The following is a 27,167-nucleotide window of genomic DNA, read 5'->3' on the forward strand; positions in this document are numbered from 1 at the left end:
ATACTCACTGCAAATGCAGCGATATTTTATCTCTCTATATCATCGAATATTTTGGGCTTGTCTGTGATCGAGGTCGAGTGCTCTTTCATTCGAGTGCTCAGCTCTTGAAGATACGTTTATTCGATACCAGCCCGAAAAATTTCAGGAAAATGCCGATATTTAAGTGCAAATCAACGAGCACTAGCAGAGGAAGTACCAAAAAAAGAAATCTGGGATTATCAATACGTAATATTTATCTCACAGTACGTCATAACTTTTCACAAAGTTAAATTCAAATAAATTATATTTTATAAAAAAAACTGTAGTTTGCTCCATATATAAACTATATACAGTGTCCATTATAAAAAAAATTATTTATTGAAAGTTCAATGATTACTCGATTCGAACGTACAGCTTTCTCTAAAGTAAAAGTATCATGTTTTTACTCTAATAGGCACCTACATTATTTGCTCGTGTGTAATATATCTAATGTATACGAAATTCTGGAATTATCCTGGAAATCGGTATATATATTGATACCAAACATATGAGATTACTGGTATGTACAAGATTGGATAAATCTAATTTGATCAAAATCGATACGCTATCGTTGCGTGTATTTGACATCAGTTGCTGGCAGTTATATGGCATCATGTTTCCTCTATCATTATTAAGGTGTTTATTCATACGTTTGCATACTGTTCGCCGGAACTGCAAATTTTCGAATTAACATGAAGCAAATTATGATCGGCATATCCGCGATATATGTACCAATACATACGATACGATATTTCGTTGTAAACGATAATGAATCCAGTATGAGTGAATCTAATTTGAATGTTTAATAAACAACGTAACAAATACATATGTATAACTTCATAAAAAGAATTATTTTGTTACGGTAATATTTTATTATTTTTTCGACAAACACGATTAGTTTTAATAATGCGTAATTTAATAATTAAATGCTACTCTAATCTGCGATAATTATTTACCTTCCCTTTGTCGCTTTTGATACGTATATAGCACACAACATGAGAGTTTGAAAAGGATGCACGACACAAATCACTTCAAACGCGATTAATTAAATCCGTGTGTTTGGATACCTCTATATATCTATAATATTACCTATATTATATTTCATTATTCCAATGTTAATAATTATACTTCAAATCCTCCATAATGCCATATAATGCTATTGATATGCGTATACAAATATTCTTTATCGTCTTCTCATCCATCGATAGCAATATTATTCTAAGCAGAATGCAGGTATACAATATATTAGTATTAAACTGTATTTGTATATCGTGAATATGTTCAGTTGTTTTGAATGTAATTGAATATTCGATTAGTTAAGCGAATAAGCAAGTTGTTAAACATAATTTAAATAATCAAGTACTTGAAAACTCTTAACCTTAACACAATTAAAAATTTAAATGTTAAAATATTTTAAATAATTGTATAGCTCTGATAAAATAGAAAAATCAGTAAGACGATATTATCACCGAAATAATATTACAAATAAAATAGCAATAATTTGATTTCTATTTTATATGCATACACTTTAGCAAACGATATATTTTCTTACGCGCACTATATAAAAAAATATTGCTTTTGACCTCGTTTGAGCCAAAGATCTTTAATGTTGCTCTAACAAGGATTTATAATTTGTCGATGCTGTCATTCACTAATGCCACATGTTTTTATAGTTTTCAGCAGACGAAGAGCACAGCTCAGGTGATTACGATCTCAACTTGTTCGATGGTTCCGGCGACAGTGATTTGAATAAGGTAGACGTGAGCTCGGTCGCAAATTGCGCTCCAGCTTCGCTAAATTGACGCTACATTGACAATATATGCACTAACTAATTATCCGTTGCATCACCGCTGGACCACTAACTCATAAGCGTTAATATGAAGCTTGGGTAATTTACTAACGAGATTGAGAGTCCGCGTGCATGGGGGGCCATTATAAAAATAATCTTTTAATGATGAAGCTACATCCCATTTTTAATTGTACTTTTATCGACCATATTTTACAATACATTTAAAAAAATAATTAAAAAAATAAAAAGAAATATTCCATCTGCATTTTTTTTTTTTACTTATCCAATATTTTTAAAAACTGATAGATGTTACTTTAACAGTTTCTAAATAAAAAAAGAAAAAAGATGACTGCTTTATCATAATTATCGTAATTATTATAGTTACAGACAGTAGAAAGTTATCCACATCGACGTATGTACTGGATGTTTCATTTCAAGTTTCAAAGTAGAAAGAAACACGCGTCTTAGAATTCATTACAAGTAAAGATAATATAAAAATAAGTATTTTTTTGCTTTAAAAAAAACAATATATTATATTATAACTTAATTAACTCGAGAATTTTGATTTTTAATCGATTAAATTATAACTATAATTAACAAGTAATTTCATTACACAATGTTCGTTAAGCATCTATCGCTAAATTTAATTATTAAATAATTAATAAATCAATTATCTCAAACAACGCGCATATATAATAATCACTTATAATAATCTGTCCAATTTATAGATTATTGATTTCGATCGCGCAGATGCGCCGACGACATTATGGTTTATATCCTCAGAATTAACTAATCCTTATAATGGACCGAAGTTTTAATGAGAACTTTCTTAAAAGCTGTCGGCCATTAGGAGAAAGCGGGGAGAGAAAGAGGAACGAGAAATTAGGTTACGCGGATAATCTCGTAAATACTGGGAGGATAATCTCTAAAATTCTGTTAGGATTTCGCATTGGTAACTTTGCCTATCCGAAATGTCCTGCTGACGCTCTATCTTTTGCCATCCATCTACAGTCATTACGAAGTTGGACGTAATCCGAATGAAATTTGGACATGTTTTCGAGGCAATGCGGGTATAAATTATGTCAAACCGTCAAATTTATTCTCAAAAGAAACACGCATCAGCATACGCGGATTTTACAGCGTTATCGCAATAATATCTCAACTATCCCAATTTTTCATATAAGTAAATTATTTAAATTTAGTTATTCAGCTTATATTTAAACCCATGTGCGTTATACTGACTTATTTATAAACAAGAGATTAATACTAAAAAATCTTTCGAAAAATAGGATTTAATAATAATAATTAATGCAACTAATCGAATTGGGTATTCGAAAATCAATTGATTCTTTTCGGTTTATATGACTGAAGTCAAACTCGGTAAAGCTCGTACATGGGAATGTCAATCGAACATGTGGAGAAGATGAAGAACTGTCTGATACATTTCTAAGAACGAATCAGAACTAACTTCCGACAAACTGCAGCGATGCGTCTAATGCGCAGTACAGAGAGACAGACGATTCGCCCCTTTCCCCACTAAATTCCGTAATGAATTGACGATCCGCTACGTGTGTACACCTCACCGGAAGTTGAGATGGTAGTTTCTGTCACAGTGACCGGTGATCCGTAACAGGCCAATAGCATTTTGATGAAGCCGTCTTCGGTTTCGACCCAGTTTCCGACGCTTTTACCGTTTACTAAATTCATTAAATCAATCCGACTCGCGTATATCACGACGTTTTTCTGTCGACCGGAAATCGTTACTATTTCTGTCTACCGGAAATCGATAGCATTTTTTAACTTTAGTCGACGAGTCGCGAAATTTTTGATACTCTTATCGATTTCATCCTCAGAACACATCGCAAAACATCACGATATTGAATTAACGTAACATTAGCACAGATGGCTTGATATCAATTTCAACCGCAAAACGTGACTGTCAACTGTATGGCGACGATTCACTCTGATTCGCCTATTCTAATCCATTTTGAATTATTAATTCAATTCTTATTTCTGTTTCGTTTTTCTCTTTTGCAAGAGTTAATTTTCTTCTTAAATTTTCTTTCAAATTAATATATTCGAAGATTAAATGTTATTGTAAAATAATTATTTAGCAAAAGAGTTATATTCTTTGATCTTTCCATTAAATTAATAATTTTCTCTTTAGACATTTAACATATAGATTTTCTATTAGAACTTCAAATTCAATATTAAACGTATAATACGTTTAATTTCAAGTTTATTACTTTTATATAAGATTCGGGTATAATATTATATTTCGAGTTGAGAATCGAAAGCTTATATATTATACGTAAGTTGGAGATGTAAGAAATATACCATATATTTCAATACTATTCAATAATTAAGGAGCAAGCCAAGTTCGATATTATAAGTAATGTATATATCAATTTAACACATATAAAGGAATGGCTCAAATGATAACAATCAATTAATATAATAGAAAGGCATAGAGAGCCGTCGCGGGATGTTAGTGCGAAATTATAATTTTCTTAAAGAAATTAATTTGTTAGTCTACGTGAGACAGTTAAATTTGTACACCGATCTCTGGTTCGAGATACTTAAAGTGTACGAAAACGTTTTTCGTACACTTTAAGTATCTCGAACCAGAGATCGGTGTACAAATTTAACTGTCTCACGTAGACTAACAAATTAATTTCTTTAAGAAAATTATAATTTCGCACTAACATCCCGCGACGGCTCTCTATGCCTTTCTATTATATTAATTGATGTATATATCAAATACCAATTGATAAAAATCAATCCGAGTCAAAAATCCGACGTTCATCCCGTCCGATTACAGAGAGTTCACGAGATATATCGAACAAATAACGGTAAATGCGTATTCCTATGATAGCAATCCCACATCATCCCGAATCCTTCGCAGGATCCTGCCGCTTGGCGCTCACCCGGAAATTCAGTCGAAGTTCAGTCGTGGCAGGCTCGTACGCGCACGGAGGCTTTTCTTCGCGCGTGGAGAGAACGGAATTTATTTCACCCGTAAAATCCCACTCTCGCGGAAAGCCCCGGGAATGTACGGCGGCGGGATGCAAAGACGCGGTCGTGCATGGGAGAGCTGATCAGGGTATGTACCGGGTGAACGATTTCAATGGTACGCCTGGAGGAGCGTTCGCGCGAGATACCCCCAATGTGTCGTTATAGCGCTACGTGTTACTGCGATCGTGCGGCAGGTGTTACGCGCCCGCTTCGCTGTGTGTGTGTGTGTGTGTGTGTGTGTGTGTGTGCGCGCGCGCGCGTCCGTGCAGAGATGCGTGTGTGCTTTCGCGTAATTTCACCATATCCTATGCGGAAAAAAAACGGGAATTAAACATGACGAGTACGCCGGCAGCTAACTCGAGTACTTCTCTCGCCGAAACTGCGAAAACCCCCGCCAGTATTCCCAACGCGCGCGTTTCCGCCAGTTTCACGCTATAACCCATTGCGTAAGTCTAAATGCATAATTATTCAAACTACGCTGGCCGTGAGCTATAAATCTCACGCGGTCGGGCGAATATTGAAATAACGTAAGAATTGCGGGCTATTATTATTATATGTATACGCTATAAATCTAACGGAGTCGGACGAATACAAAAGTGAGGTAATAACGATCGATTATTGCAGCCTCGGGATGTCTTTTATGCAGCGCTCGCGTTAAAATATGCAATAACGATATTCCGTTCTATAGTTTCCGAACGTATTATAATATTTATTTATGCATTATCGTTATTTTATATTTTCTAAATTCTCGTCGCGCGTATGCATCGTACTCGTAAATAACTATGTTTTTAATAATAACGACAGTATGATTTAAGCAAAATTATAAATCTACCGTAACACGAAATAAGCGAACCGCGTGTAACAAATGTAAGTTACACACGAATAGATGCTGAATACCCTTTTGTTTTATTCGATACTACGCGTTATTGCAATCGGACGGCAGATGCGACAAAATGTATTTTTTGTTCGCACGTGTCTCTAGTATTCGAATACGCATTGTAACTAAAAACGTAGCATTTAAAAAAACGTTACAAAATCCGCGATCAAAAAAATCAGAATCTTTATTGTGGCGAGAAATACGACCTGCCGCGAAGTTTCCTTTTATTAAATCGTTTCGAAAAATATTGAATTGTCGAAAAAAAATATCAGTCTATGAAATAGAATAGTATGAAAATATTAAATTGTTTGCGATGGTGCGATGCCACGAATAAACCCTATCCAAAAGATCGAATCGAGTCTTCGAAAAACGAATCACACTGCGGCGTCACCCAATTTTTAAAAGTGAAATATTTATCGCATTCTCTTTTGACACAGACAAAAAGAGATTTCAAAAAGGTCATGCTTCGCTACATTCGTACTATATGCATGTAGCACAGCTTGCAATAGTGCATCTATGAAATTATACATATGCAAATTCTACATAAATGATAAATTATAATGAAGTCAAATTTATCATTTATTTATTCATTTTAAATATGAGATATTACGTTTCAAATCTTATAAATTATAAATCGATTTATTCGTGCCTTGTACCATTTGCATAATGACCACAAATCAATTCGAAAGCTTATTAGAAAATTGCTACTATAAAGATTATAAAAATATAAAGTAGAAAACAATAATATTCCTTTAAATCTCATCAAATATTGATGTTCAATTGTCGCTTGGACATTTAATGATATCTGTGGAAATTTTAATATCTTTAAATGGGTAAATGCGAAGGAAAAATTCGAGGATCCGAAAAGTAATTTTTGCGGATTTGAATGGATTTAACAGATTTTAGCGGCGCGAAATGGAAAATGATATTTTTTGTAATAATGCAAGAACGCTCGATCGGCGAAAAATTTTAACTGGACGTCGACTCAGCCCGATAAAGCACCGTCGTTACCGATAATTATCGGAAAACACTTAGGGCTGGTGTCATGTGTGCTAACCATACTGCCTGATTGGCTTGGAACTTCATTAATCACCGTCACTGCTTGATGTATTATTCGCTTTTAACGTACAAGACAGATCCGGTATCACGTCTGAGGAACTTTACTTGGACATTGCATTGTTCACAACTGGCGCATGCGATCATTTATACTACTGACTAATAATTTGCGCTGGCAAGTCATGACAAGATAGGATCGGGACGCAGCGAAATATAAGAACACATCGTATAGATATAAGAGAAATTATTCTATTTTATATTTCATATCTATTTGAATTATATAGTAATCATATCTATTTGAATTATATAGAAGAATATATTTTCTTATTTAGTCAATGCGTTTTACTCTTGTAGTTTATTGTGCCTCGATTCTGAGATTCTATTGTGTGTAACTAATTATAAATTCACCTCGAGTCATCTTGATTCTCGTCTCTTGTCACAGCACCGCGAAAGTTTTCCGTTAATATGGTTTCATGAATTTCAATGATATTATATGTGAAACACTTGGCAAATATTTGTCGCCCCTTCGCGAAGCTAATCAACAACAGTCAACACATTTCCGTGTGTCGCTTGAACATTGTGGTTCAATATATATTTGTAATTTGCATATAAAATAACTAATCAGCAAACGATCGATAAACAGACCACTGTTTCGCAATCTTCGTCGCAATTGCAAACGCTATAAATAAAGTGTCTGTACTATTCACCCGCTTATCCGCGTGGAATCTCGAAACCGACAATCGACGATGACGACATCCAATAATCGTCCTATTACGTGTCATTGACAAAATGGTGTAATCCAATTTTATCGGCATTGCTTATGATACATTTTCAGATCAGTCGAGATGCGGACGAAGACAAAAGCGAGGAGAGTAACCCACCGCCATTCATCACGCCCCCGCCTCCCAATCCAGATTGTGAGTAAGGCCATCAAGTAGCCGCAGTAACGATTTTTTAACCGCTTATAAAATATAACGTTATATCGTGAATTACGTCCCGGCAATTTAGAAAACGTCTACACCAAATGACGTCACATTCATAATCACTAAGGATATTGAACAAAATAATCGATTTATGAAATTATGTCTTATCTCGAATTAATGGATAAATAATCCAATTAATAAAAATTAATTAAGATTATTTTGCACAAGAAACGTTTGACACTTATTCAATATTTCTCCTTTTCCCCTTGTATATTTGATAATCATTTATTTATTATTACAAAGTTGTTATTTATTTTAACGAAAAATATAAAGCAAATATTTGTACTCTCTCTGTTCTTCCTGTAATCAAATATATATTTTATTATTTTTTCTTATGCTCGTAGTATTTTAATTTATTGCAAGAATATTTAAACACACTGTTCTAAAATATCAATGCATCGATATTTTGAGATAGTTCAACAGTTCCTCAATTAATCAATGCGCCGAAACATCAATATCTTTACTCGCGCTTTTTTTTAATCCGATATCCTTAGTAAGGATGGGACGGCGCGTTAAAAATCGTTTATTAATTTTGCCATGGCCGATGTCGACGCGCGCCGTCGACTTCAGAGGTATCGCATCGAAGAAACGATGATAAAATATGAAGCAAACTTTTTTAATCTACTTTTCGCGCGCATAAATCACCCCGCATGTCAAAACAGAGAGCGACGAAGCTGCGTGGACTTACAGCGACGCGTTCGTTTTTCAGATAAAGGTCCGAAAGGCGAAAAGGGCGACAAAGGGGATAAAGGCGAAAGCGTCAGAGGTCCCCCGGGACCGCCGGGCCCGCCTGGTCGCGACGAGGTAAGCTCAGTCAACAAACTTATTTATAGACTAATTCCAAAATAACCACAATAAAAAAAAGTGGCTTTTCAATTCCCACTCAATAAGAAACATTAGAAGATCAATTATAATAGTAATGTATAATCGATTATAATATAGTATAATAGTAATTTGGGGAAATCAAGTATATTCAGCATGAATAATTGCATTTAAAAAATACGCAAGTAATGGCGGATTCAAAAATCAATTTGGCAGCTTGCAAGAAAATTGATAATTTCATAATTGCAGCTTTGATAGCTAATACAACAAATAATTAATACAACAGTAATTAATAAAAATCAGATACAAAATAATTATATACAAAATTCATTCATCAATATGATTTGAAGAAATAATCGTGTAATTTATATGTATAACAATTTTGTTTATCTATTTCTGTTTACGTGCTTAACTTTCTTTTCTTGCAAAACGCCAAGTTTAATTCATTGCACAATGCAACAAACAGCAAAATATCTTTCTTTGCTATTAATTCACAAAAGTGAATTAAAAGTTATTACTTCAATCATTATAACATATAATGATATCAAAATATCATAAATAATTAAATAATCATGTGATGCAATATTAAAAACTCACCGGCCGATGTCTTGCAGTTACAATCCGTTGCCCCTGCTTTTGCTCCAAGCGCACACTTATATGGCATTCATTGTCGCTTGTGAGATTAACCCAATGTGATGAAAAATATAAAACACGGAAGCAGCTTCATGACGACGCTCGAAGATTCGGGTAGCGATGTTCAGTCAGTCAATTCGGCATTCCTGAAATTCCAAAGTAATTTTGATTATTATAAGCTAAATAATTCTGTCTATTAAAAAATTTAGCATTGCAACAATGTTCAGTGGAGCAATAATAGCGAGCCAAAACATATCGAATGCAAATATTATTGAAAGAACTGATCTTTCATCACTTGCCTTTATCATTTCGTCGACCAGCAATATGTTCGACACTCCCGAAGGCAATTACACGCGCGATACACTCGACAAATAAATACGAAAAACAATGATCGTCCATAACCTTGCTCGACATTCGCGTCTCACTTAAACACGGTTAAAGAATACAAAAAACAGAAGCAACTTCACGATACATTAAAAGATTCGGCAATGTTCGATCGACGCAATTGATTAGCTTTACGAGTATTATAAGGTTATATTCAATCGCGATTATATGCGCGGATTTACTCTTCGTGGCAATCGCTCTTCGATTTAATGCTCTCCGGAAGCTTTCGACACGTATTTACCGAAGACATATAATTACAGTGGCAACTTTGAATTTATGTTAGAAGGTTCAACAAAGTTTCAACACGAAGCGTTTGACTCCACAAATATCGAAAGACTGAGAAATGGCAATCGTACGTGCTAATTAAGTATCCGCGGCGATCGTGCGTTGCTTAATTCGACACATCCGATATCATCTGTGCATAGATTTACGTCGAAATGAGGAAAACACGCGAAACAACCTTACTTTATGCGCAACAATCCCGCCATTCTCTGCGACAGTGAAGCAGCCATTGTGACGTCACGATAATCACGAGATCACGTGATCACCATTAAACCTCAATTTTGGCGCAAAATTTAAATACACCAACAAATGTACATTGGCAGAAAAGAATTTTTTTATCGCACAAACGCCTTTATTTAAATTAATTATTTTATTGCATTTATATATAATGTCAATAACCTACATTTATATATCATTCCCCTTATGCCAAAACCATGAATGTGCAAATTTTAACTTAGGCTTGTTTTTCTTTGTGAAATTTATTTTGTGCTACTTGATTTTATATTTACAAAATTTCAGAGAGTCTAGGGTATTTTAAATACTTTAAGTATCTAAAGTATCCTAGACTCTGAAGCTTTGTAAATATAAAATCGAGTAACACAAAATAAATTTTACAAAGAAAAACAAGATTAGGTTAGGTTAAAATTTGCACATTTATGGCAAAAGGGAAACGATATAATGTAGATTAACTTACATATAAAGACCATATTTTACATGATCTATATAAAACATACAAAACACAAAATTACATGAAGTGTAGAATACGCGAGGAAAAATCATTCAAAGATTTGTGCATAAATACGTTTGAGGTAGTGCAAAAAAATTGTCAATAAAATAATAATAGAGCGACAATCGAGATATACACTTGTATCATTAAAAAATAAATGGTTTTAGAATATTTCAAAAATACATATGTATTTAAGTGTACTTTCGCGTATATGAAAGCACAAAAATTTATTTTCTTATGGATGTAGACATTTCTCGTTACATTGAACGTAGGGATCGCATCCGTTGATCCGACCACAGATACGATATTGAAGGCGCCTGAATGCGCCTGAATCCAGGATCACTCATTTATCTTGTTATTCGCGTGAGTCAATTTAGCATCGACACCGGAGAACCGGTGCCTGTCGCATGTAACACTGATTACACCAAAGCGGCTTTCACGGTGCTTACTATCTTCCGCTGTTATTGGTACACAGTATACACATACGTATTTACTTAATTTCACATACCGTTGAAATTTAATAATATCGTCGCAAAGAAGATTAATAATAATTTGCATAAAATTAAACTAATAAGAAAACAAAAAATTGCGACAGTTTATGGAATGCTTAATTTTAACTTGATTTCTCCTGTAAGTCAGATTGTTAGATATAAAATACTATTGTATAATATTTCAATATTATTTTGTTATAGCATTAATTATTACCACAATAAATAATTCATCAATACTTATAAAGACTATTAGGAATAATTCGCGAAAGCACTGTTATATAAATTAAATAAATTCATCTTTGAAGGATTGGCTGATGAAGATACCACAGGGACCACCTGGTCAGAAGGGAGACCCTGGCACTTGTATCTGCAACGCCACGGCCTTAATGTCTTCCTTTACGATGCCAAAGATGATACAAGGGCCAAAGGGCGAGCCAGGAACACCGGGACAGGAAGGCAAGCAGGGCTTGATGGGCCTCACGGTATCGATTTTTACTCTCATTGCTATTCTGAGATATCATTAATCAAAGTGCTAAAAGTGGTGTAGCCTTAATCAATTTATACATAAATAAATCTGAATAAATATATTATATCAAAAATTTATCCCAATAATGCAGCAATTGTTAATATATAACATTGCAAAAGACATATTAATGCATATCGTTTCAAATTTATTCGATTTCTTTTTCTTCTCTCACTAAAAATTAATTTTGTTTGTTTAAAACTATATTACTTTCGGCACTTCATTTCTCGCAATTGAAAAGTATGCTTAATCGCAAGGTCAATATCACAATTTCAGGGTGCGGCAGGACCGCCAGGGGAAAGAGGACTTCAGGGTCCGTTCGGAGCGAAAGGTGACAAGGGTGATATTGGAATAGCGGGACCGGAAGGTCCTCAAGGTCAAAAGGGCGAACCGGGTCGCGATGGAATTCCTGGTGAAAAGGGTGCGCAAGGTCCACCGGGACCGCCCGGAAAAGGAGAATTCTCTGGCTATGACGTAAGTAGATTACCACGCTTGAATATGATCTGTCATGCGGTGAGACCGAAAGCCGAGTTAAAATATTTTCTTCGACGCCCTCTTTGCAGTTTGCATTCGCCATTTCTGCTTACCCCGTGAGATTTCCTTTATGCCCGCTATTTCCGGTGACAAGTTGCAATCTACATAAAACTTGCGTTGAGATTTGTATTTGCTTTCTACTATTGTTATATATATATATATATATATAACTCACGCCCATTAGCCGCACTAGCTATTATAGCGAAAATGAGGACGCGACGATAATAGTCGTCCCCATAAAAAAATATCTTTTACGCTATATAAGCAATTTTGCGTTTGCTTCAACAATGTGTCTATGAATAACATTTATTATGTGTAAGACTTTTGTGAAACAGGCTTTTGTCTGTTTAATGATATGACTATACATTTGGAATAACAGCAGGTGACTGTAGAATTAAAAACTTAATAAATTCCATTAATATCAGAGGATAAGCTGGGAGAGAATGCAGAATGTTTGTCATACAAATGATGATGTCTACTGGATATGAAAACAAAGATAGGAAGGACAGAGAGGGAGAAAAGGTAATATTAACGCGAGAGATATGACATTGAGGAATTTGCTAGAGGAGAATTTATTGTGTATGCGATTACTGCGAAGTAGCGGAAATTCAAGCGCGTCCAACCGTACGAAGTCGTCGCTATAATAAGTAGATAAGTATCTTCATTCAAGAAATTTTCATTATCCGCGTATGAATCTAGCTCAGCCGTATTATTCGCTATTTTCCCGAAACGGACACGCGGCAGCGAGAAACTCGCGGACGGAAATGGAAGCCGTATCTTTTCTCGTGAAGTCGTCGAGCTATTATCAAAAGTATGCTATTTAAACATCGTATTTGATATCCACCGAGTATTAACTCAGCAAATTATCTATGTTAACAATTTTTTTATTCAGGTTTGCGGATTATCGTTGTGTACAAAAACTCTTCTTATGAAATGTCTTTTTTAATATTTTCTAACATTGTGAAAATTCCGAAGAGACAGTGTGCTTCCAATTTCTCAAGCAATCTTTTAAGACAAACTTGTCTTAAGAATAAAAACTGTTTATATTACAATGGTTTCCATCATTTGAACTATTAACTTGCGCTTTAAAACGCAATTCAAGTCAAGAGAAGCAGCGCGACAATATTTATTAGGTACTTATTGTTCGGCATAAAGGACCGGGGTTATATCGATATCAAATAAACGTTAGAAATTTATGGTACTAATCATGCATAGAATTTCGACGTTCCCATAAACTATGAGTATCCAATTTATATCTAGTTTTCGAGACGGCAATATTATTGCCCTATTATCCGTACTATCGCGTTCCGAAGTGCATGAAAATGCACGCGATAGTGCATTCCAAGGCCCCATTGCGCACATCGCAGTGCACTATTCCCCGTGCAGCCGCTTTTACGTATATCGAAGCGACGACGACAACTACAGTGATCCTGCCTCACCACCGTGGAGAACGACGCGACAAGAAATTCGTTGAATGGAAATGGAACGCGTATCGCCCCGCGGGGAATAAGAAACGCTGCACGTAATAACGGCCGAGTTGTAAGTCCGACCCTCAGCCTCCTCCCTTTTCTCGTCCATGTATTCGCGTTCGCCGTTGCGCCTTCTTTCTCCCACTCTCTCTCTCTCTCTCTCTTTCTCTCCCTCTCTTGCCGCCCACAGTTTGCCCCAAACCATTCTTAACAACACGGCGAGTCTCACTCAGCTTTTTGCCAGCCACGAAAAATGGTTGCGAATCGCGCTGACAGGCTTGCGATATTAAAACGGTGCATGGTGTATAGAGCAATACATCTACATATGTGCGATATTGATGGTGGTGAAAGTTTTCAGCGAAAACTTCGCGTGGACGATATACGGCGCCATAGATGCTACACGCGTATAACTCGAAAAATTCCCGACTTCTCCCGGCTTTCCCGATAAATAAACTATTTTCTTTCTGACCTTGCGATGGAGTGTAGTTGCGAAATTTCTGACTCTCTCCGTAACTGTAACTACAACGTTTCAATGAGCACGGATGAAAAATCATCTGATAACGGAAAAGTAAAGAGACTTGTGTGCACATAGAAAGAAAATGACTGCTATTCTTTGTTATATTTGTCTTTAAACATAACATATAATAATTGCTAGCATAATATTGAAACTGGCTATTAAACGATTTTCTCGTTATATTTCTATTCATTGCTACAACAGTATATATATTCATGAGTTCTTTTCCTCAAATTCCTTACTTTTTCGATGTTCCGCGCCACTTTCAACGTTTCCCATCATCTTTACTGATGTTTTCGATTTTCTAGACTTGTGTACAACTCTTTCGGACAGATATTCATTCTGGTAACGCTCAGATAGCGCAGCGTGTAGAACAACTTAAATCCACTTAAGATTGATATTCCGCGCTGTCAAAGTCAGCGGGAGGCGGTCCAATTCCTGAGACCGCTTCTGGCCACGGGAGGGAAAAGAAATCTCCGCGCTGTCGCGGGAACGTAACGATCCTGTCGCGCCTCAAACCGTCAATTTACTCCCGGAGATGCGGTCGTTTTTCACCTTGTTCTCTTGTTACGCGGCTTTTGCGGAAGGAAAAGCGTAACGACAGAAATGCAGCGGCAAGCGGCGTAACAGAGCGACGGAGGCATCATCGTCGCGCTATCGGACCGCATCGCTCCGTTTTATCAACGACACGAAACCTCTGACACAGATGCGCCCGCATACCACTGGAAGATGGGTGGCGACGCAATATTTATTCCACCCTCATAGCCATACCTCGCTATGAGAGAAATTGCAAAAAAAGAATGCAGTGCTTCACGTTACACGTTCTCTGTTTTCATGCTGGTGGCACACTTCCAAAGTTTACATCGCCGGAAAAAAAGGCCGGTCTGACCCGACCCGGTAATTGTTGAGACGTCGCAACGGTGGAAAAATTTCGTTACTCTCGGAGCTGAAAGCGTTGAAAACGCGGCAGTTTCCTGCCGCTGTAATCACACTCGCGATATTATTTCATTCAATTATCACACATTCGAATTTTATATATGACAAATCCAGTAAATGTTAGAGCGTTAATACGCTATTATAATTCTCGATTAAATAATTGTATTGCGTTTCTTTGTGACCATTCATTTAATAATATATTCAATATCATCTGTGTCATTTTCAAATTTTATTATTCCTCATTGATTAAAAATGCGAATTTTTAATATCGCTATGTCCATCGATGCTGTCAACAAACGATTTTACTAAACTAATGTCGATTTAAATAGATTCGAAATAATTAATATTTCTATCTATTTTTATTGTCCGTTGAGTTCTTAAATTATATTTAAGAAAACCTTAAGTGTTTTTGTCTGTACAAATTCCCTCCGTAGAATTTATCACATTGCAACAGAATAAAGGAGAGAAAACGCGATAACTGAGAATTATATTATGCCATTCATTGTACACACGATATATTCTCGTATTGCGACGACGCAACAATATCGATGATTCGTGCAACCGTAAAGGAGACATACGTCTTTACGGAACAGTAAGCTCACAGCTTTGCTTAGAAACGAGCAAAACCACAAGCTGCAAATGCGACACAACAACCTATACCACCGGATATACACGTCGTTGCATACAGAGCGATTTGAGACAATAGAACTGTGTTGTTGCTAACTCTAATGCCCGCTGGCATTCCATTGATAAAGACGTCCCCCAAGAAGTCTGCGCGGATAATGTCTAAGTCGTTATAATGTTCCGGATTGTTGCTCCCGACGTGCATGTTTTATGTTTATTAATCTTCTTTTGAGACACTTATTCGCAACCAAATGAATAGATGTACGTTTCATTTAACAAAAATAAAATATTATAAAATATATATAAATTTTAAAAATATTATGAAATGTATATATAAATTGTTTAATGTATCAAATATGATTTGTTCGATTTATTTATTTTTTCTATTGGTTTTTAAGATTTTTCATCCAATTTAAAATTAATTTTTCTTTACCAAGTAACAAAAAATACTTATGGTTGTCGAATAATTATATTAAAAATAATAACAATAATGTTTTATTAGCTGCAAAAACATCTGTTAAATCCGTCTTATATTTGTCGATAGGTAATTATCGTTTCAATCACATTGTTCCAAATACTGAATGCGTTTAACATCTGTTTCTAATTGCATCGCGATATTAAGCAATCAGGAGGATCTGCCAGTAGATTTTTCGTCCGCAAATAGCTTCGTCGTTATTGCACGATTGTTCGCGAATGTATCCGATCCAAATGGACCGATTTAGAGTACAAATGGCTGAACAAGGTCTAGATACTTCACGGCAAAATCAACAACCGACCTTGTGTCGTCGGGACAATTCATGCAAAGACAGACACTCGCGCGCATACACGCACACTGAAACGGTTATCTTACGTGACCTCGCCGTACACCGGTCCCTTCCTCGGATGTGCGAGAGCCCAATTTCCCTGGGGAATACAGAAACCAATTTCTAGGCTGCCTATTGCATGCCGGCTAGGTGTGTACGCCAGGTAGGAAGGAAGGAAGGAAGGCGGGCACGGAGATGCGCGGGTGTTGCATCCTAGAACGTCGTTGAAGACGGGCAACGCTCGATTGAGATGTTAGTGCGTTTTGACGTGTGCATGTATGCGTGCCGATCGGTTTGGCAGACGAGTTTCGCAGCGAGAGCGATCGTACGGGCCGAAATTTGAATGAATAGAATGGAGAGCACAAGAGGAAATTCGGAAACTGTATTAAGGCCGCGTCGCGAAGTATTACCGTCGGGGGGAGAACAGCTTTAAAACAGAAGCGGATTTATCGGTACGCGCGGTACGCGCGGAAATAGAATTCATTCAGAGCAAAGTGCCATCGAATTTCAGCCGAAAGATACATGTAAAATAAATCCCCCTAATTTTACAATCTGAGAAAATCAATTTTACCGCAAACAAGACCTGTTAGATATTTATTGTTGGTTTCGGAAATAGCGAATGTGTTATGTACACAGAATATCAATATTAATGAATCACCAACCAGACTGTTAATTGAGTTAATTAATACTATTAATATTTGCCGAATACATAACGTGAATTGTGTCTGACAACAATTGTTATAAAACGGGATAAATACAATGCAAGTTATCCCCGTAAAATTTACGAAGAGGAAGCGTGATCCTACGAATATCGATGCAGTTGGACATAGAAAGCGGAAAAGAAACTATACATATATATATATTGCTATTTTATCAATAGCCGAAGAAGTCTAAAAGTTTCAAAACCGTTCGTGAGAAGCTCTGAATAGATATGACGAGCGATGGAATGAACGGTGGCGTTGATATATAGGTTTGCTGTAATCGCGGGCGACATGATTTATAGCGGAATACCGTACTAATGCGAAAAAGAGAATAATCGCCTCAAAAAGCAGATTTACAGACCAAAAAAAATATTAAAAAAGCGAAACACACATACGAACACTTATACGAACGTATTCTATTTGATTCTGAGAGCCGTGCATTGAGCATCACGAGTTGGTGCTTGATAATTAATCTTGTTTTGTTCAGAACTTTTAGATGCAAAATATGTTGAAATAAAAAAGATTCATAAATAATACAATATAATGTATAAATTAATTGCATAATTTAGCATACATATATGTGTGTGTGTGTGCAAAATATTTATATATATTTAAAGTATTCTTATATGAATAATTATTTTCTTATATAATACGCAATTATCATACATTCCCTAGAGAATCGTTATACAAAAAAAAAAGAGAAAATCTCCTTTCAGTTTCCGCAGTTTTCCGCACATCTGAAAACTTGGTTTGTCTTTGAAAAGATTGAAATCGCGTAGCGAGTGAAGGAAACTCGAGCATTTAAGAATGAAATTTGCACTCATGCTTCTATATCGCGCGATTCGATTTACGTTAAAGCTATTGCAAATCACGCGCCATCAACAATTGTTCCCTCAACAATTGTTCGGCCGCTAATCAATGGCGATGCAAACGTGCAGACGGCAATGTCGAACCAGCCGCAAGGCTTTCAGTCTCTCGCAACGTTATTCCAACGATCTAACGGGGAAATTTCGATTATTATGCGCATGCAGCCCAGTTGGAAACCTCGAAATATTTACAGGGTGAGTACGGACTGGAGCATTCTGATTGCGCCGTAAATACCTCCAAATATTCTGAATTCTCTTTTTAAGTGATAAGATGCCAATAAGCAATTTATGCAATTTCATTGTTCAATTATATTATTTCTTAAATCTCTCGTCTATCGCATTTAGACGGAAGGTATCACGATGAGGCCAGGACTCCCGGGACAAAAGGGTGAGCCAGGGACGTCAGGAAACCCTGGTCCTAAAGGCGAGGCCGGAATAGCCGGCTCCAAGGGTATCAAAGGCGAACCCGGGCACAAAGGTGGCAAAGGTGACCACGGAAAGGACGGTCCGCGAGGAATTCAGGGTTTCAAGGGTGAACCCGGAGCGCCCGGTGCGCCCGGACTGCCTGGTGCACCCGGTGAGAACGGACGGCCAGCTGAAAAGGGCGACAAGGGCGACATAGGGCCTGAAGGCAAACCGGGACCTCCGGGACCACCCGGTTCACCCGTTGCGAGCGGCCCCGGTGGCATAAATGTGGGAGATTTGGGTGAGTCATTTTAAATATTTTGCATGATAATACGTTTAACCTGAATATCACATTGTTTATTTAATTATTTATTTATATTTTAGATATTTTATGAAATTTTCATTGTAATTATCGCGCTAACGCGAGTTTGACATTAATGAAACTCTAAATTAAATTAAATAAATGACGACACGGTGATATTAAATTAAATAAATCGCGTTATAATTCATGTTAATGAAAAGGGACGATGATTCTACTTTTCATTACATTTTTCCTAATGCTTTGTGTAACATCGGACGTGATACTATCACAGTGATCGAGGATTACGGACCGTTATTAACGTTGTTTTCTTACGCTGAAGAAGTTCAATATCTACTGTATCAAAACAAAGGATGGCGGGATATAAGATTCGAAATATTATTTAATTAAGGATTCGGCACAAGAGGCGACAAAGGCGATACTGGTGCGCGTGGATACAAGGGCGATAAGGGCACGAAGGGCGAGAAGGGCGATAAGGGCGACTCCGGGCCAGCTGGTATTCCCGGAATAAACGGTATTCAAGGACCTCAAGGAGATAAAGGCGAGCCCGGTAAAGACGGCGTATCGGGATTACCCGGCACATCCGGCACCAAGGGCGAGAGGGGGGAAAGAGGTCCTCCTGGAGCCACCACCGTAGCCAATTCCGGAGACTATATCACCATCAAAGGCGAGAAAGGCGCCGAAGGAAAACGCGGTAGGAGAGGACGGCCTGGACCGCCCGGTCCTGTGGGTCCGCCCGGAAAACCGGGAACCATGGGAGAAACCGGTCTACCGGGATGGATGGTACGCATTTCAATTTCTTATCCCGTTTTAATAACGCTAATTGATGGAAACGCTAATAACGATAATTATACAATAATACTATTGATCGTAATAAATAGTATTTATATAATATAATTATTGTATTGTAATTATATGCATTGGCATTTGCTATCAACAGCGACAAATATCAAGCAAATAACTCCTTCATTTCATACGATACATGTTACATTGAAATATTTCATTTCTAAACAATGCTACTTTTTTCATTTGTTTCGCAACGCCAACTGAAGAACATGAAGGTGAGCTCTACATTCAATTTGCACCAAACAATATGTATTTAACACACATATTATGCAGCATTTTTTATCATTTCTGGAGCAAATAATAAAAAATGGTGTCTTGCATTTTCTTATGTGAGATGAGAAGTGAATTTAGCCGTTTAGCATTTACGTAAACGTTTATTAAACGTTTAAACGCAGATCAAAATAGATTGCTGCCCGTCGACTGTGTCGCAACAACCAAATCCCCGCGCTAATTAAAACGCAAACGAGCGATTCATCTGTCACTGTCTTCCGCAGGGTCGTCCTGGGAATCCGGGTATTCCGGGAAGTATCGGACCAATGGGACCCAAGGGAGAAAAGGGGGAGCCCGGCGCACCGAGTCCTTACGGTGTTTCCGTTGGTGTAAGTAACTTACAGTTTCTACTGTCGTGATATCGGCCGCGTAACTTCCCGCGCTAACTTTACATATAAATCTAAGAGCCTGATAAAAGGCAAAAATCAAGAAGGCGGAAGTCTGTGGAGCAAGCCTGTTCCGGAAAATAAAATCAAGCGCGAAGAGTAACGTGTCAGTCGATCAGCGGCGAACGAGAAAGCTTGCTTTCCGTTGCAAAGAGAAACGGAAAGAGAGACGAAAGTAAAAAATAACAGGTTTCGCTTTGCGCTATTTTCTGGTCTGACAGATTAAAGTGGCGGGACATATATATCCCTGCGAATGGGACGATACGGAAGTCTTTGAACAACGGGCAGCGTAGTGCGCGAGTGATGGAAATTAATGCAAGAGTGTACCTGGCGTGCAAACTCTTTTTTTCGCGTCTTCGTCGCTGGATTTATTCGTTGCGCCAAACAGAAATTTTCTCCGCCGCGGCGCGCGGAGTTTCGCGAGCTGTCACGGTCTGACAACTGACAAATAACACATGCTGATACGCGCGATAGCGCCTCGCTTTACCACAGACTTGTATTTGTTTTTGTATGTATCCAGGCATACACTACATAAATAACAATCCTTTTAAATGTTACGACTCTCCAGTATGCGTTGCAGAATATAGATCAACATAATTACGTTAAATAAAAAAAATTCACAATTTACTATTTATGCAAAGAGTTCCAAAGCCGAACAATACTTTAAATGCAAGTTTTTGAAAAAGTTCGAAATTAATTCCGCCTTAATTAAAATTTTTCAGAGATAAAACTTTTTATTGATTAAGAGTTGAGAATGTGTAAATAACAAACTTGGTTTTCCGATTAGTTCTGATTTTTGGGTCAATTTTATTTAAACAGTTTTGGTTTGAGATAAATTTTGCATTAAAATTTAAAAAAGCTCGACAAAAATTGTTTAAAAGCTCCTAAAATTTTTTTTGCTGTATTTGAGATATTTTACTGGTGCAGAATTTCTAACAACGCTGTCGACCAAGAGATTGCAAAGATCTGGCGAATGCAATAAAAAGAAATTTCTCTGATGGAAATTCCATAAAAATATAAAATACGTAGGTAACAATAAAAATTGTTCGAGATATTCATCATTTTTCTAAAAATATAATACAACATTGATAACGACAAAGATAAATTATTCCTCGAAAGAGAGAGAGAGAGAAAAAGAGTGATCACAGTCGAGCGAAAATTCCGATATCGTCTTCCCACGATCGAAAAGCTACCTCTCATGCTTAGCATGTAAACCGTCTCGGCTGAACATTCGTGAAAAAGAACACAACGAAGGAACGTCGACAGAAAGCCGACGTGATGCGCCTAAGCGATCGTTGCATCTCATTCTTCAAGTACTTCCAATAAATCAACTCTCTCTCTCTCTATACTCCTGTTCCTGGCAATATTTTATTACTTACTACAAACCTATCCATCTGTTTTCCTGTTTATTCACCGAAGCGATGCAACGAAAAAGAAAATTCACAAAATAGCAGCCTTTGATTATCAATACCCTTTTACAAAAATATCATTTGTAAAAATATCATGAATCTATTCACTTGTTAGATTAAAGGAGACAAAGGAGACGACGGTTTCCCCGGAATTCCCGGTCAAGCGGGAAGAGACGGCCAGAGAGGACCTCCAGGACCTCCTGGATCCCCTGGACCACCGTCTCAAGGAAAGTATATCCCGGTTCCAGGACCTCCAGGTCCCCCTGGACCGCCCGGTCCACCTGGATTATCTTTAATCGGACAAAAAGGAGAACCTGGGATTGGGAGGGGCCACGTTTTCGGAGAAAGAGATTACCACGGTCCCCGACAAGGTAAAGTTTTAAAGTCTTTAAAGAAGTTCAATAAAAGTTGTTATAATTTGATGACATTTGGATGATAACTTTAATATTATTTTTTTTTTTTTTTTTAAATAATTGCGACTTTAATTGCGATATTGCAAAGTAATATTAATCAAAGTATCCATTTTGCTAATAATATACTTATGTATCTTTTATTAAGCTATTTTAAATATCGTTATTAAAGAATGCTTCATCAAGCTTTAAGCTTATCAAATATTTATAATATAATTAAATTTCCCACTCGCATACTTGAAGGACCTAGAAGTAGTCTGGATGAATTGAAAGCTCTACGTGAACTCAAGCAATTGAAAGAGTTGAAACAATTAGGTAATGTCCGTATAACATTAAAATAATTATATACCAAGGCCGTCGTTGTATTTCGAATTATTATTCCGATAAATTACGTGTAACACTATTTTTTAATCGACTTCAACGATATTTTTTTCAAGGCGTTGTCACTGCCGCTACAAGGGGACCTTTAGAAAGTACAACGAAAATTGTGCCAGGAGCTGTTACGTTCCAAAACACAGAAGCCATGACAAAGGTAAAGTTTTCCAATTATCAAGACTCGTTGTTTCTTCATGAACGTTTAAAATATCTATTTTTAACTCCCATTACATTGCATTTACATTGCAGATGTCTAGCGTTAGCCCGGTTGGAACTCTGGCTTACATTATAGACGAACAAGCTCTCCTAGTTAGAGTTAACAACGGATGGCAATACATAGCAGTCAGTATTGATACTAATTATTATTACAAGCTTAGTGTTACAAGTATACTAAAGTTGCTCTTTAATTTTCTACTCAGCTCGGATCACTTTTGCCTATCACAACGCCAGCACCGCCAACCACAGCACCGCCACCAGCGAATCCTCCCTTCGAAGCATCTAACTTGATTAACCAGATACCCGTGAAAGCCGACGGAACAGGAGTAAGTTGAAAGTTTAACTACATTTCGCGTAAAACATATTTGCAAATATAAATCGTATCGATTCAGAAAATAATTTATAATTTATTAATAAATAATTTATTATTTTTTTTATGCTGCACAGTGGTATCCGCGAATGGTGAGATTGTACCATATTTAACCGAGACTTTTTTTGTAACCGGCTATTTTGCATTTTTTAAGATTCTTACGCAAGTAATGGAAAAGAATTTAGTTCCGATTTCTGTACATTTATGTTTAATTAATAATATTGCAATAATAATACTGCGCGTGCAAATAAATATTTCAAATGCGAATTATACTTTTCAGTTAAGAATGGCTGCATTGAATGAACCGTTCACTGGAGATATGCATGGTATACGAGGAGCAGACTATGCTTGCTATCGACAAGCGAAGCGAGCGGGTTTGAGAGGTACATTCCGCGCTTTCCTGAGCTCTCGAGTTCAGAACGTCGATAGTATCGTCAGACTGGGAGATCGAGATCTCCCGATCGTTAATATAAAGGTAATTACGGTGGAATTAAGAAATATTTCTTTATCACTATGCGCTTTTTTATTAAATGATGCATTTGATCAAGTGATAAACAATTTGAATTGTATAGGGCGATGTGCTATTTAATTCTTGGAAAGAAATGTTCAATGGAAACGGAGCGTACTTCTCTCAGAATCCCAGAATCTACAGCTTTAATGGGAAGAACATCCTAACTGACTTCGCATGGTAAATGCATAAAAAATTTATTAAAATAGGACGAAATTTATGAAAATTTTATCATAGAACTAAGTAATTTCCAAATATAAATTTACCATATAAGACATAATTAATAACTTGGAAATGACACTTTCATTAAAAATGTCAGAAAAATCTGCGAATAGTATTATTAACAGAAATAGACGTGACACTTTTTAATCTCCGCGATTTTCTTAACGCTATTAAATAAATTTCGTCTCAATTTCAGGCCCGAGAAAGTCGCGTGGCATGGCTCTCACAAACTCGGCGATCGAGCAATGGACACTTATTGCGACGCCTGGCACTCGAGCAGCTCGGATCGCTACGGACTGGGCTCGCCGTTGACCGGCGGTCGACTGTTGGAACAAGTGCGATACTCGTGCGACAATAAATTCGCGTTGCTCTGCATCGAGGTGACGAGCGAGGTGGTGAGAAGACGGCGGAGCACCGACAATCGGCCGGAGGACGATGTCGAGATGACGGAGAACGACTATATGGAGTACTTAGAGGAACTCATGCAATACTGAACACTCTTTTTCGGTCATTTCCACCATCACCAGCAGCGCGAAAATCGAACCGTTATGTAAATAGGAATGCAGATGCGCGCGCACTGCGCTGTTTCGCGCGACAAGCATATCCCCTTGTTCGAATAATAATAATTCATATCGACATACATATCGTGAAATGATAGTGCGCGAGCCATCGCGAGTAGCGTCGCGTCTCATCTCGTTCCCCCCCAAATCACGAAACTATCTGCGATTCCAAAGGTATAATTACTTGTACTTTCACCGCGAGTCACTAGCCATCCGCTTCAATCGCGTCTCAGTTCTTTCTCTCTTGTCTCGATCTTTCTTAAAGATAAAAAGAAGACTGATCGTCTAGATACTCATTCGTCAGTGTTTCGTCGTAAGTGAGTATTCGTACCGAGTACTCTCCCTCCTTTTAAGCCGGACCCGAGCACTTCGACCGTTCGAAGTTTTTCGAACGCCCATCACAGTTCAACGTTCGTTAAGCGTTTACCCTCATCGCGATAAACGTCCAAAAATAGTTATAGATCGCCGCACGAGTAACACGAATCCGGACAAGGCATACACGTTTCGCTCAGATTCGTGTTTATGGCGCACTTCAAAAACGACCGTCTAGTTATTATATCCCTTCTTGTGATTAAAGACCATATTTGAGGATTCCGCGATACATATTCAACATTTCGAAATATTCAGAAGTCAGAAAATGCAAGTAATGAGTCTTGCAGTTTAGATTCATAATAACATATCATTGAAAGAATTAGAGACTTGAATTTAAAACCGTGCTAAAATATGGAGTTTTCTAATTAAAATGAGGAATTTTTAAGAAAAATTAGAAATTTTCTGAAAAAATTAATATCTGACTAATTCTCTTCTTGTTATTTCATCTTTTTAATTTCTTTTTTTTTTTTGTTGTAAAAAAAACCTATAAATTTTTAAAGATACAAAATATATATTTTGTTTAAATTATGTCTTTTTTAAAAAAATGTAATAAATTAACATAGCATGAGATTTTAGTTCATGACTTTTGATGAGTAGCATAGTTCAGTGACCATTTTCTTAAAGTTTGTTTTATATAACATAAAACAGAAGTTAAAACATTGTTATAATATTGTGCAAAGTCTCATTCATAAAGCTAAAACAATTATGACTATTTATGGATTTAACGCGGTTTGACATTCAAGTCTCAATTGTTCGTGTAAATTTTCTCATTTGTCATGTTTAATACAAGAAACAGCTGATACAATTGCGCGAGTCTTCAAATGGTCATACAAATGATCATGTTCGGCACAATATGTGTGCTGCGAGTGCGGACTATTTAAAGAAATAACTAATTAACACTGCTCTAAATAAACCTAAACAAAGTTCATACCCGCGATCAAGTTGCATTTACATTTTAGCTGATACATATTGAGTGTGTATGTTAGACGTAAGAGGCACATCGATTAAGGAGTTTCAGATGACAGTGAATCGCTCGGCTGTCAAAGATTTATGCTCCGTGTATCTCGTGGGTCAACATGTAAAAACTTACTTTTTCTTAAAATCATACATCGATTGTTTAGACGATAATCTACGATCGACTTATATTTAAATCTTTGAAGATTTTTGACACAGAGATTTTTTTGGGAAAAATTTTACGAAAATTGAGATTAATGATCAGAAATTAAGAATTGAGAAAAGAATAAAAAATTATAAATTAGTTACAATCTTTTCTCATACTTATTTAAACAACTTTCATGATATTAACAATCGTGTATGATTTCAATATTGCTCTATTGTATACAAGATCTTAAAAAGTAGCACCTGCCTATCTTTGATATATAACTTTAAGTTACATATATGATATAATATCTCTTTCATCTGCGCATGATGTATAAACCTCATCAAGCTGGCCTAAAAGTATACAAACAACTAACATTTACCAAACGTTAATCGTTTAACTCTATGATACTGCCATGAAATATGTATAATAATAATTAATATATCTTTCATTTGTGTGTGCTATTTTTTCACAGCTCATTTCTAAGCGAACTTGTATTTCCAACCCTTACATTACACTGAGCATAAATCGAATCTAAGTCAATGTCTATAACTCGAAGATATACCGTTAACGTTAATATTATTTATTACAGTTACGTAGAGATTAATCGTGAGACCGTTATATGTACACTTAGGTTGTCAGCACATGCTTGTTGGCGAATATTTCCTACGTAAACTTTTTTAAATGTCGTCAGTAGTAATTCGTGACATTCAAGAATGTACAATCGATTGACCTTCGATATAGTTTGCACCGAGAATGTTTTGTTTCCAAATTTTGTATTGTTTATACACTTTATTATTGTCTTTCTAAATAAAAGACGAAAAAGAGCTTTCTCTCGAGTTCTCTCTCTCCACCTTCCTTCATTTTTCTTATATATATAAATTACATTACTACACGCAGAAAATTTTATGTCAAAAATTACTATGTACAGCTGTAGCCGCGAACCACAAAACCGCGAACCGAAAATTTTTACTATGTTTCACATGTGAAAAACAGTAAAAATTTTTATAATTCTTTTATAATCCGCGGTTATTGCCGTACATAGTAATTTTTTATATAAAATTTTCTTCATGTATAAAATTATATATTTTTATTCAAACATGTTATATAACACATAAAATGATAATATTTGGTAATATTTGGTTCGGAACAACAATAACAAATTTCAATATTTAAACAGTAAAAAATTGTTCAAGACATTATAAACATTCAAATAAAATTGCAGTGAGAAAAAATGTAATGTATATTTTTTTTAGTCATTGTACCAAAGAGTTTCTTTTCAAAGTATTCAAAAGATAAAAATAATTCAATAAAAAATGCATATTATGAAAGGGGTATCAATTATATATCAAT

At 36.4% G+C, this 27,167-nt stretch overlaps 2 protein-coding genes across 14 annotated transcripts in view; one reads left to right on the forward strand and one right to left on the reverse strand.

Annotated features, from left to right (window-relative positions):
* Mp (Multiplexin) overlaps positions 1 to 26,642 on the forward strand; it is a 225,276-nt gene extending 198,634 nt beyond the window's left edge. For 2 of the 7 annotated variants that reach the window (XM_012371316.2, XM_067357321.1), the window contains 18 exons: positions 7,591 to 7,672; positions 8,448 to 8,542; positions 11,383 to 11,559; positions 11,877 to 12,074; positions 18,213 to 18,242; positions 18,393 to 18,753; positions 19,163 to 19,554; positions 19,824 to 19,832; positions 20,112 to 20,216; positions 21,798 to 22,053; positions 22,336 to 22,407; positions 22,530 to 22,624; positions 22,717 to 22,809; positions 22,887 to 23,009; positions 23,131 to 23,145; positions 23,334 to 23,528; positions 23,626 to 23,741; positions 23,980 to 26,642. In XM_012371316.2, the coding sequence (XP_012226739.1) occupies positions 7,591 to 7,672; positions 8,448 to 8,542; positions 11,383 to 11,559; positions 11,877 to 12,074; positions 18,213 to 18,242; positions 18,393 to 18,753; positions 19,163 to 19,554; positions 19,824 to 19,832; positions 20,112 to 20,216; positions 21,798 to 22,053; positions 22,336 to 22,407; positions 22,530 to 22,624; positions 22,717 to 22,809; positions 22,887 to 23,009; positions 23,131 to 23,145; positions 23,334 to 23,528; positions 23,626 to 23,741; positions 23,980 to 24,277 (2,712 nt within the window). In that variant the 3' untranslated portion in view covers positions 24,278 to 26,642. Of the gene's footprint in view, positions 1 to 1,691; positions 1,773 to 7,590; positions 7,673 to 8,447; positions 8,543 to 11,382; positions 11,560 to 11,876; positions 12,075 to 18,212; positions 18,243 to 18,392; positions 18,754 to 19,162; positions 19,555 to 19,823; positions 19,833 to 20,111; positions 20,217 to 21,797; positions 22,054 to 22,335; positions 22,408 to 22,529; positions 22,625 to 22,716; positions 22,810 to 22,886; positions 23,010 to 23,130; positions 23,146 to 23,333; positions 23,529 to 23,625; positions 23,742 to 23,979 lie in introns of all 7 variants that reach the window. The other 5 variants (XM_012371309.2, XM_012371315.2, XM_012371312.2 and 2 more) reach the window with 5 other exon arrangements.
* The window catches only part of LOC105676895 (uncharacterized), a 300,604-nt gene that overhangs the window by 271,085 nt on the left and 2,352 nt on the right, over positions 1 to 27,167 (reverse strand). For all 7 annotated transcript variants that reach the window (XR_010890770.1, XR_010890769.1, XR_010890771.1 and 4 more), the window contains exon 4: positions 9,158 to 9,339. The gene's annotated coding sequence lies outside the window, so the exon portion shown is untranslated. The remainder of the gene's footprint in view (positions 1 to 9,157; positions 9,340 to 27,167) is intronic.

The sequence above is a fragment of the Linepithema humile genome, chromosome 6, assembly GCF_040581485.1.
Source record: "Linepithema humile isolate Giens D197 chromosome 6, Lhum_UNIL_v1.0, whole genome shotgun sequence".
Lineage (NCBI taxonomy): Eukaryota > Metazoa > Arthropoda > Insecta > Hymenoptera > Formicidae > Linepithema > Linepithema humile.